Below are 12076 nucleotides of genomic sequence, written 5' to 3'. Positions count from 1 at the left end.
ATATTCCAGTTTTTTCATGCTGCTATCTGGTGCAGCCTATCTTACTGGGATTACTAAAGAATAACCACCGACTGTTGAAATCTAATTTGGCTCAGTGCACATTGGTCTTTCTGCCAGATGGAGCCTATTTCTAGTTTTGCTCCCTAGAATTCCGATAAACTTCAGTTGGCAGAATATGGCGATTTTGACTTTGATATAACCCAGTATAGTGTAATGGAAAATAAAAATAAGCTCGTGGACATCAATGCCCATAGGTTTGACTGTGGAAAAAAATGCATCAATTGACTACCATTCTTGATCGAAGTTCACCAGCTGTTTCACTCTGCATATCTTAAGTGGGCTGCCAGTATGACATTGCCGAACACCTTAATAAAAACTTCACAGGCACCAAATTTTCTTCTTTCGTTGGAATGCTGCCAAAACTAGATGTCTTCATTTTTTACCATGGATGTAGCATTTCTGTGTGAGGAGAAGTGTGGAAGAGAAGTCTGCCTGAAATGACTGAAGGGAGTGAAGTAAACAGTTTGCCAAACTTCTGTCCTGACTAAGGATAATCCTGTGTTCTGAAGGAATTTCGGATAAAAAGTCCAGGCATTCTGGAAGTAATATCTTGGTTATGTTTTTTTAAAGTAGGTAACTTGGCAAAGGATAACATTTCTTGTTGTAGGAGCAGATAATTATAACCATTGATGTCTGCTTTTAACCTTTTGATTTATACTTCTGGGGAATGCTCTTGCATGTGTAATGAGAAAATAATGTGCTTGTGAAATCCTCAATTAGTAATAAGTTGTCTGAATCAGTTTCTCTGTTCCAGCAGTTACACCTGAAACTAATTTATTTTTCTCATCTGCTGGTATTTTAATTTGCATTGGTAGCATTAAAAAATACTATTGATGCAAAGATTTCACAGAAAAATAATTTAATGTAAGCTGTTCTCTTTGTTTGTTACTATTCAAGGACAAGCATGTCTTGCAGCATGTGACCTGTTTAGGAAAATTAATTAATTTCTATGCTTTTCTAATGCTAACATTAGGAATAAAAATCTGTTCTCCAAATTATTCCTTTCTTATGCAGTGGGCTAAAATAAACTGGTAGCTCAGCTATCACATTGCTCCTTTGATTTCAGACAGGTCCGTTTCTTTCTTCAGGCTTAGCTCACATCACAGTTGTTGAGTTTAGAACCTCATAAACCCCTTTATTGTTATTTCAGTTCTGCTGCTTTTTTAAGAGCTCAGCTGTGTGTGTGAGGACAGTCCATTAGCATCTGAAATGTTTAGTCCAATGAGAGCATGTTGGACATATTGAGACGTGTTCCCCTGCGCCATCTGGCCACCTCTTATTGGTATTAGTTACAGACAAGGGCTCACCTTTTCCTCCATTTCTGCCTGATCATTTTGTTTTGAAAAAAGGAATAAATACATTACAAATGAATAACCGAAGTGAGCACGTTCCGCGTCATAACTGTCTGGTTACCAAGAAGAGGGATCCCTACTGGTCACAAACTCTTTAATACTAGAAGGGTTTTTATCACATAAACTTAAATATGTGGGCCTGTGAGTTGGTCCATGGGCAGAGTCTTTGGTAGTGTCTGACAAGACTGCTGCTTAACCATTGTGTTACAGTTCTTGCATTAAGTGTCACTCTGTTTTGGATGTATCTTCCTTTCTGGTTTTGTGCTCTCCTGCCTCCATGAAACAAAATTAACTTAAAATTCTTTTGGAATCTCCTGCTTCCTGTGCTGTAGACCCAAGGAACTCCATGTGGTCTTGCAAATAAATGAATAACATTGATTCAGTGATTCAAAGAATGGCATAGGTGAACTTCAGGAAGAGGTATACTTTGAAAGCATAAGACGATCAGATAATTCAAGTTGGAAGGAACTTGAGGTTGTCTAGTCCAAATTTTAGTATGCACGACCTCACAAGTCCTGAAGTTCCGTTCACTATCAGAAATGAATCCAGGAAAAAAAATACATTCACATGTATTAAAAATTCTTTTTAGTTTGTTTTACAGCTGGAATGTGCTATGGATTTAGCATGTCTCAGAGGGAATACTTTTTCTTGAGTCTTACTGAACAAACGAAATTCTACTCTGGCTCATTAACCAAGAAATCAAAATGAATGGCAATAATCCAGATGTCTGCTGTAGTTCCATTTCAGAATGTTGTTTATATTAACACGGTTAGTATGCAAAATGTTTGGGTTTTAATTATGGCTTAAGAAAGTAAACTGTTTTAAAGACAGGTGAGTGAAGTCATCCGGGTAAACATGCCAATCTGAAGAACAGCTCCCCAGATTAAACCAAGAAGCATTATGAAAAAGGATTCATTAAAGATTTTTCAGATTTTTTTCATAAGCCTCCACACTCATTTTTTTTCTGCAAAGTGGAGTTTCCAGTATCACACTGACTGTTTATTCCTGTAGCATTCTCCAGATGAACAGAAGCAAATAAGAAAAGTCTGCAAAACAAATACAATACAAAGAGCATCACTTTATCCAAGCTGCTGTGCAGTGCTGATTTTCTCCTCCAGTCAAGGCCAGTGCAGCTCAGAAAAACAGAAGGCATCCTTGTACTGTGGTGGAGTCATGATTTAAATGGACATACATGTTTTTAAAGAAATTGATTTAGTCCACACTTCTGGCTCCTTTGATGCTGGTATATCATTCATTCATTCATTTAAAAAAAAGAAAAAAAAGGCAGAACAGCAGACTTCGCTCAGTTCACATCATCGGGTGACAATGCTACAAGAAAGTTTTAAGGAAGGCTTGTATTTCTTTGGCTGTGCTGGGTGCCTGTGTCCCCTTAACTCACTGTGGCCTATGTCTGAAGACCTTGTATGAGCTTGATTTGTACCAGGTCTAACTCTGGCAACCTGTACCCCTTGCACACTGGACTTTCCACAGAAGCTGCTCTGAACTGTTTGGGACTTACAGAATCATAGAATCATTTCAGTTGGAAAAGACCCTCAGGATCATCGAGTCACTTGGTAGAACTCAGGGTCTCCAGAGGGCATGGTGGTGTCAGAGCAATTCCCCCGATTCAATACTTGTTCCCACTGTAAATCTGATTCATAAAATGGCTTCCAAATGCTTATACCTCTCAAAACTGAATTATTAGTTCATATCTCAACTGAGCAGACCTTTTTCTTTTATTATAGTGAACTAATTACAGGGTTATTAGAGTATTAGTGCTCTGTAGCCTTCTAGCCAGATGATATTAGTTGCATGACTGAGCACCAGTGTTATCACTGAGTGATGTTGAAATGGTTTGCCCACAGTCACCCAGTAACTCTTATCTATGGAGATTCAGCCCAGTGGTATATTAACGAAACCATATAACTTTTCATTATTTGCTCATTATATTTGCCAGTTTTTAGCTACTTGGTCTGGAATTTTCATTCCTTAGTATCTGCCTGAAGCGGTAAGCGTCATCTCTTTCCAGGAACAAGATAAGAAACATGCATTGCTTTTCCTATACATATATTTTAAATGAATAAAATAATTCCTATAAGCCCTGTGAGAAATTCTAGTGCTCTGGGATATGAAGGCACTGTTGAAATCCAGAAGAGAATCTTCCTTGAGTCGTGGACATATTTTCACTCTTCTGCTCCCATCTTGATATTTTCAAGTTATAATTTTTCCACATAATACACCAGTTGTTATGAGTTTTGAACAACTATTTGCAGAGTTTGGTCCTGAAATGCTTTTCAGTTTTCTTCTGCTGCAGGTTTGCAGTTTCAGAGCTATAAGAATGAAAGCACTTGCCCTGCAATTTTGGGAGATGTTGGTAAATAGACACTAGAGACAGTGTGGAGGCTCCTTGTTGGTAATAGCACTCTTCCTTTTGGTGCCAAAGAAGATTCCTGTGCAAAAGAACAAAAATTAGACATGGGAAAAGAGAATACTAAAGATTAGACGAATAGGAAGCCAGTGGGAATGGGAATCTGGGGCGTGATTATGGGGAAATACTACTGAGAACTGAGATGGGAGGAAGAAGTATTAGTTAAATGTGTACATGCAGGGAGACTAGGGCTGAGGAGTGAACAAGCTGAGGGAAAGAAGGAAATAAAAGGGGAGGAGATTTGAGTTTGTTAGGCTGTGGAGGATTGGGCATCTCAGCTTTTGAGGGGGGTCTGGGAGGCAGGGGACGATAGAAATAAAACTGCAGCCGAGATGGAAGTGTGGGAAGAGGGAACAAGTTCATACCGTCAACAAACTGGGATAAGCCAGGGAATGTGGAGGGGGTGTGCCGAGGGAAGACTGTGCTCTGTTTAGAACGGGAGAAGAATCAGTTCTGATCACTAAAGGAGAGTTACCAAATGTCATTCAAAATAAAAACGTGGAACAAAACTCATAATTCTAATGGAATCTAACAACTGCAGGCTCAGTAGAGATGTGAGGTTTATGACATAATATTTTTCCCCATAATCACCACCTTCGAACTGTTGAGTTACACTGGCAATAATTACTCCCCTTCCTTGCTCCCCTCTGGGGCTCATAATTTTCTTAACTTTCCCTTTGCTTACAGCCTACTCTGCTCTGCAGGTGCCAGCAATTCTTGTCTTTCAACCTGTCTTTTATTAACGTAGTTCAGTTGAATTCAGAACAGTTGTTCATAACGCATACCTTCTGTTACAAGAGCTGAAAAGAATTTGTATGCATTAAGTTGGTCTCAGTTTTTCCTTAACTATAAAATTTGTTCTTATGAAGTTATTGCTGAGCCTTACAGACTTTGCTTTGCAAGAAATACTTGTTCCTCTCTGGACTTTCAATGCTGTTTGCAGATTTGTTTTTGCACAGTGTCGACAACAGAGTGAGATTTTTCATGTTTTCTGCTGTTTTGTGAGATCAAATGGGGGAGGTTGGGATGATGATTATTATTATTATTATTTCTCTTGGGAGTGTATTAAAAGATAGAACATGGATAAATGGAGCCTCAAGGGTGACTCATGTTTTTGTTTAGCTTGAACTAGGTCCAGCTTCTAAGAGGAATTTGATTTTTAGGTACATGTTTTTGCGAAGTGTTTTAAACTGAAGTTACAATTCCAGAGGTCTCAATAGCATGTGTTTGTTTTTATTTAGGAACATGTTTAAGGAATGTTTTTGGTGGATGAATGTAAAATAAATAAAACTATCTCAATCTGGAGGTTGCAATTCTTTGGCATATTCAGTGTCAGCAAAAATCAAGTGGATCAATGTTACTTCGAGAATGGACTTGGTTAATTTTTATGGTATAATTTGTAAAGAATTGTCTTTATGCTCGGTTGTGAGATGCGAAAGTATGATTTCTTTAAGTAGTGTTTGCTTTTTGCTTTGTAGATGTTTCTGTGTGTTTGGAAGGTGGCTAAAATTTGTTTTCAGGCTGGGCCACTGCCTGCTTGGTTTTGGGTTACACAAATTCAGAAAGTAATTTTCTTCAAAACACCGTACTGTTACTGTATTAGTTGGCACTGAGTGTATAACAGTGCAACATCATCATGCCATTGCTTCTATGATGTTGTTCAAGGTGTGGTTCTAATTTTTTTGCCATTAGAAGTTCTCAGTAAACATCGTTTATAACTCAATTTTTATTTTTTAAAGAATATAAAAAACAACAAACAAAGAAGCAAAACCCCCAAACAAACAAAAACCTCAAGCACCACCACCAAAAAAAACCCCAACAAAAACTCAACCCACAAAAAACCAAACCCCAAAAAACCAAACAACAACAAACCACAAACAAACAAAACCCCACAAACACAACCACCTTGTTCTCAAGTGCAAAGTGAGTATCTTAACTTATGAATATTTTGAAATGCGTCTGCAAAGCAATTGATGACGTGCATTTATAAGTTGTTAGGGGAATGAAGCAAAGTCAGGGCTTCACTTGTTTTTTGTTTGGTTTAGGGGATTTGATCTTTTATCTTAGAAATGACTGTTCACTGAGAAAGTATGCGTAGTACTTTATTAATGCAGCTTTAATTTACCTTTTGAATATACTAGATAAGGTTAGAGAAAGAATGTAGTAATGTTGTATATTTTAAAAACATAATTTAATGGGTAGTTCTAATAACTGCATTTTAATGAAATGGAATTTCAACATTTGAACCTAGATTGCAAGCTGAACCATAGATGCCCCTCTGGTAACTTAGAGAGCACAGATGCTTTCACAGGATCACAGAATGTGAGGGATTGGAAGGGACCTCAAAAGATCATCCAGTCCAATCCCCCCGCCGGAGCAGGAACACCCAGATGAGGTTACACAGGAAGGTGTCCAGGCGGGTTTTGAATGTCTCCAGAGAAGGAGACTCCCCAACCTCCCTGGGCAGCCTGTTCCAGTGTCTGTCACCCTCACTGAGAAGAAGTTTCTTCTCATATTTAAGTGGAAGCTCCTGTGTTCCAGTTTGTACCCATTGCCCCTTGTCCTATCATTGGTTGTCACTGAGAAGAGCCTGGCTCCATCCTCGTGACACTTTATCTGCAATTCAGTATACTTTGGTGTGTGTAAAACATGAGGCGCAAAAAAAAAAAAAAAATCCAATTTGCAAAATAAGGAGTATTTATTATGTTGCCTGCTTAGAAAGATTTTTCCCATATGTGTCATGACCTGAGTGAGACGGTTGCAGAATGCGGCCAAGCAGAGCTGCAGCAGTGTGTACGATGGCTTGGTTGGTCACTTCAGCAGAAGTGTGACAGACACACGTGGTGAGCTGAGATGCACGTGAGAGAAAAATGTTGATGACATTAAATTTAAAAATGCATTCATTATTGTAGGGTTTCATTGACCTTTGTTCTATAGTGAAACTTAGGGATTGTTTTAGAGCTCCAGTATAAGCATGCGTCTTTCACTTGAGACTTCTTCACTAAAATTCTTTAGATAGTTTAAAAGTTTTATATACAGAAGTTCAGAGAGAGTAAGAATCTCCTCTCTGCCTGTGAGAGATGAGAGGAATCTGACTGCACAGTTCTTAGTAAAATTAACAGGCATTAATTATTTGATCCACAGCCTCTGTCATGAAATGTTCCTGGTGCAAATTTTATCATACGATGAGTGATTGTGTTCCATCTACTGATCTGTTGCTAGTTTTGAATGATAAGGGTGTTGCAGAGTTAATGCTTGGACTATATGTTATGCAATATGTTTTTGTACTAACTCTGGAATGTGTTTTATTTGCAGGGATATTAAACCGGACAACATTTTGATGGATATGAATGGACATATTCGATTAGCAGATTTTGGTTCTTGTCTGAAACTGATGGAAGATGGAACGGTAAATTAGAAAGAATGATATATTCCTTAACACCTTTCTTTAGTCCTTTGCTAGCTGCTGAAGTGTGTGCTAATAAAGGGAAAAGGTGCCTTATGTCAAACAAAATGGAATTGTAACGGTATTGGTATGTAACTAACCTCAGTTCAAAGTGTGACTGCACTTTGACTGGATTTACTGTATCACAAAAGCTTTTTAGGTGCATTTAGTCAAGTTGTAAATGAATAAATGAAGAGAGGCTGCACTATCAGTACTGAGTAGCTATTTGTTGATGAACCTTTCATTCATTCTTTCAGTTTTGAATTCTAATCTTTATTGAAAATGTAAGCTTCAGTATAAGCATACAATTAGCATATCATCATATTTTAGTAGTATATTTAAACTTGCACAGTATATAGTAGGTGTGACTAGAATGGAATTCCAGTGTGTTAATCATGTCCCAGAGCCTTACAAAGTATTTGAGTTAATGTATGTGATTACCTAATCTATAATTACTTAATAACAACTCTAAGCCTAAGAATTGACAGTTTTGTTCTTTCTCTGTTATTAAATATTTGTAAGAGTTGAGCAAAAGTACGTTACTGGGATGCTGTTAATGTAGTGTCTTGGGTGCTTATGTATTTCTTTATGAATTTAGAAGCCTTTTTAATGTGGTGTTATGACCTGAACACTAGGCTAAATTTATATATACATGCACAGTGCCACAAACAGCAGTGTCTGTAACGATGAAAGTTGATTTTAGTCCTGGAAATGTAACTCCTACAGGTCCAATCTTCAGTGGCAGTTGGAACACCAGACTACATCTCTCCAGAAATCTTGCAGGCCATGGAAGATGGAAAAGGGAAGTATGGGCCCGAGTGTGACTGGTGGTCCCTGGGCGTTTGCATGTATGAAATGCTTTATGGAGAAACGCCCTTTTATGCTGAGTCCTTGGTGGAGACCTATGGGAAAATAATGAACCACAAAGTTAGTGCACTTCCTCTTTCTGTCTCTCTCTAAGCTAATTTTTAATAAGTGATAGGGTAATTGGAGGATTATTTAAAAGTGAGGTTTTATGTACTAATTATTTTAATGTTCATAAATGTAGAACGAAAAATATGTTTCCATATAGGAAGTTTATGGTTATGGATTGCAGATGGCTTTGCTTTAGGATAAAGCAGTTCAAAACTGGAATTCTAAATCTGGATTTGGAAACATGGCTGTTAGTTTGCTCTATGGAGTAAATTTTGGCTACATTACATCACTCCTTTTGTGTTGCTTTCTTCTGGCGAGACCCATTGGTTGGCTTATGCAGAAGATTCTTAAATGTTCTTCCACATGGAAGCAGCTGTAGAATTTAATGGTGTAAGAGAAATTTAAATAAAGAAGAAAAACTAGAAGACAAAAAAATTCCAATAGTTTATATCCTTTGGGGAAATCTTTTTCCTAGAAACCTTACTGCATATATTTAAGAACTGCAGTGTTTGCACAGTTCTTTTTCTATATAATCATTTTACTAAGAAGGGTGATTTTTCCAACTTTTTCTTGGTAATAAACTATTTTATCTTATTTTAACCTTTAAGGAGAGGTTTCAGTTTCCTGCTCAAGTGACAGATGTCTCTGAAAGTGCAAAGGACCTCATCCGAAGGCTCATTTGTAGCAGAGAGCATCGACTTGGACAAAATGGGATAGAAGACTTCAAGAACCATCCGTTTTTTGCTGGGATTGACTGGGACAACATTAGAAACTGTGAGGCACCTTACATCCCAGAAGTCAGCAGCCCCACTGATACATCAAACTTTGACGTGGACGATGATTGCTTAAAAAATTCTGTAAGTATAAGATTAGTATTTTGACAAATCTGCTTTTGTAGTATACTTTACAACAAAATGTATGTAAAAGGCAGTTTATTTCAGTGGGTTCACCGTGTTCTGCATAAACAACAAAGTGCTGATTTGAAGAACCATGGGAGGAATACATTCATAGTTTGGATGCTGTTCCTCCATACCTGTATGTGTAAGGATAACTTTAGTTCTGTGTAGTAAATTCATTGTCACATTACATGCGTTTAACTAACACATACGTCTGTTATTTGCAGTGACAAGTTCTAAGTATCTGGGTCTTATAAAGAGTAATGTTTTTGCTTGTAGATAGTCTGCAAGACAGTATTTTTAGCAGAGCATTGTTGAGACTTGTACTACGTTTGCATAATGCATTTTATTGTAGCGCTCTACTCTAATTGCTCATATCTCTGTCAGATTCCATACAGTTCCTTCCCACTACTGTTTTTCCAGCTCATTTCCTGACTTGAGTTTTGCAAAATTTAGGATAAATGTTACAGCCATTTCTTTAGGAACAGTCTTAGTGAGAAAGAAATGATTTTGCCTTTTCTTAAAAAACTTTGCAACTGTTGATTTTTAACAACCTTAGTATTTCTATGCTTTTGAACAGGATCTTTGACAGACTAGATGAGAGGTCTTAGTATCAGAGGGATGCCTTGTGTTGTCTTTTTGGAAGTACTTTTTTTTTTTCTGGTGTTTATTGAAGTGTGCAAAACCTGCTGTTTACATATGAGATTAAGCATTTTCACTATTTTTGCTTTTGGTTTCTAAACTGCTTGTGCATCTCAGTTCCACTGAGCTGCCTGGACCTGCGGATAAGCAAAAGGCAACATGAATTTGATATAGGCAGGATGCTCATTATTTGCATTCCCTTTCCTCCAGCTGCATAGTCAAACATGGAAAACACTTTGAGTAGATTAAATCCAGTGGTAGACTTATGTGGTGTGGAGCATTAGGTCTCAGAGTCCTTTCATATAGGTAAGTTAAACAAATTAGTCTAGCCGCACAGGACAACTTGCATTTCTTTCATTTTTTCCTCAGTTTTTCCTCACTCGCATCTTGTTTTGACCATCTCCTTTCACAACTAAAGTATTTTTATCTTAAAACTTTTTTATACAGTCTTCAGGCACATTATTTTGTCCAGGAACAGCTATCAGGGTTGGGTGGCAGGAACTGATGCTGTGTGTAGCAAGTCTTTATGAAGCCACGTTTTGAAAACTGAACTACTTTTTGGAGATTATTCACCGATTCCAATGTTGGTCAGTCCAGAGTCTCCATTGTTAGAGCCTGATCTACCAACTGAGACACTCAAAAGGTGCCTGTGTGGTGTGAATGTTTTCCAATTGTAAAGAAGCAGGGAGCTGCCGGCGAAGAAAGAATGGGCCTGTGATGAGGTACTGGACTCAGATGTGAAAACAGAGTCCGATTCTTAATTTACTGTAGGCTTTTGGAGGTGAAAAGTAATGCGATTGAATTGTTCGAGGTGAACACTAGTTTCTGGAGCTACATTTTCAGTTTCCTCATTTCACAGAATCACAAAATGTTAGGGATTGGAAGGGACCTCAAGGATCATGTAGTCCAATCCCCCCACCAGAGCAGGAACAGCCGGATGAGGTTACACAGGAAGGCGTCCAGGCGGGTTTTGAATGTCTCCAGAGAAGGAGACTCCACAACCACCCTGGGCAGCCTGTTCCAGTGTCTGTCACCCTCACTGAGAAGAAGTTTCTTCTCAAATTTAAGTGGACCCTCCTGTGTTCCAGTTTGCACCCATTGCCCCTTGTCCTATCATTGGTTGTCACTGAGAAGAGCCTGGCTCCATCCTCGTGACACTCACCCTTTACATATTTATAAACATGAATGAGGTCACCCCTCAGTCTCCTCTTCTCCAAGCTAAAGAGACCCAGCTCCCTCAGCCTTTCCTCATAAGGGAGATGCTCCACTCCCTTCATCATCTTCGTGGCCCTGCGCTGGACTCTCTCCAGCATTCCCTGTCCTTCCTGAACTGAGGGGCCCAGCACTGGACACAATATTCCAGATGAGGTCTCACCGGGGCAGAGTAGAGGGGAAGGAGAACCTCTCTCCACCTACTAACCACCCCCCTTCTAATCCACCCCAGGATGCCATTGGCCTTCCTGGCCACAAGGGCCCAGTGCTGGCTCATGGTCATCCTGCTGTCCACCAGGACCCCCAGGTCCCTTTTCCCTCTGAAACATGTGAAGGTAGTTTTTTGTTTTGTTTAATTTAAGGCTATATTTTTACCATTTCTTTTCACACCTATCATCTCTGAAAAAAACCCTAGCAGCCTGAGGCACTGCATGACTGAGGGTGTTTTACATTTTTGCTACAACTACTGGACATTGTATTTAATACTGCTTCCCCTCAAGTTCTTATCTGTAACTTGAAGATGTTTCCCTGCCATCTTTCATACACAATTTGTGAGGGAAGTTCGCATACTTGCATTACTATTACAGAAGTCAGCACCTCACATAAGCCCATGAAACATTTTTTTTCTTTTAAATAATTCTTTGCAAGGTTTGAGTGGCATACAGCAAATGAGGAAGGTCCAGTGCTAAGATAAAAGGCAGTGCTGAGAATCCATGATTGTTATTGTTCTGCCTGAATTTGGAATGAGACTGTGGTCCCATGGAAAGATTATATAAGTAATAATGAAATTCAAACAATGTGTTACAAAAACACATAAACATAAAGGGTAAAGCAGTGGTGTTAGGCAGCCTAAGTTCTGCAAGTCTTTAGCTTTTAACTGTTTGGTTTAGTAGCATTACTGATAGTCATGATAGACATAGATTTAGTTATAATTTTGTTGGTATGATAATACAGTTAAGTTCACACAAGTATCTGGAAATAACTATTTTGAGCTCTGCCAACGAATCAGCAAAGAAACAAGTTGTTTTACAGAATCTTACATTGTTATCAATAAATACAGTATTTTAGAACCAACGTTGTTACCTGTCTGGTAACTGAGCTGTTAAAATCACACAATTATGCATGT

General features: G+C 38.4%; 1 protein-coding gene across 15 annotated transcripts in view; it reads left to right on the top strand.

Annotated features, from left to right (window-relative positions):
* CDC42BPA (CDC42 binding protein kinase alpha) overlaps positions 1-12076 on the top strand; it is a 191198-nt gene that overhangs the window by 100269 nt on the left and 78853 nt on the right. For all 15 annotated transcript variants that reach the window (XM_065630409.1, XM_065630404.1, XM_065630407.1 and 12 more), the window contains exons 7-9: positions 7156-7249; positions 8012-8212; positions 8809-9057. In XM_065630409.1, the coding sequence (XP_065486481.1) occupies positions 7156-7249; positions 8012-8212; positions 8809-9057 (544 nt within the window). The remainder of the gene's footprint in view (positions 1-7155; positions 7250-8011; positions 8213-8808; positions 9058-12076) is intronic.

Source organism: Caloenas nicobarica, chromosome 3 (genome assembly GCF_036013445.1).
Source record: "Caloenas nicobarica isolate bCalNic1 chromosome 3, bCalNic1.hap1, whole genome shotgun sequence".
NCBI lineage: Eukaryota > Metazoa > Chordata > Aves > Columbiformes > Columbidae > Caloenas > Caloenas nicobarica.
The sequence above is the reverse complement of the archived record's forward strand: the minus strand, read 5'-3'. Positions and strand labels throughout refer to the sequence as shown.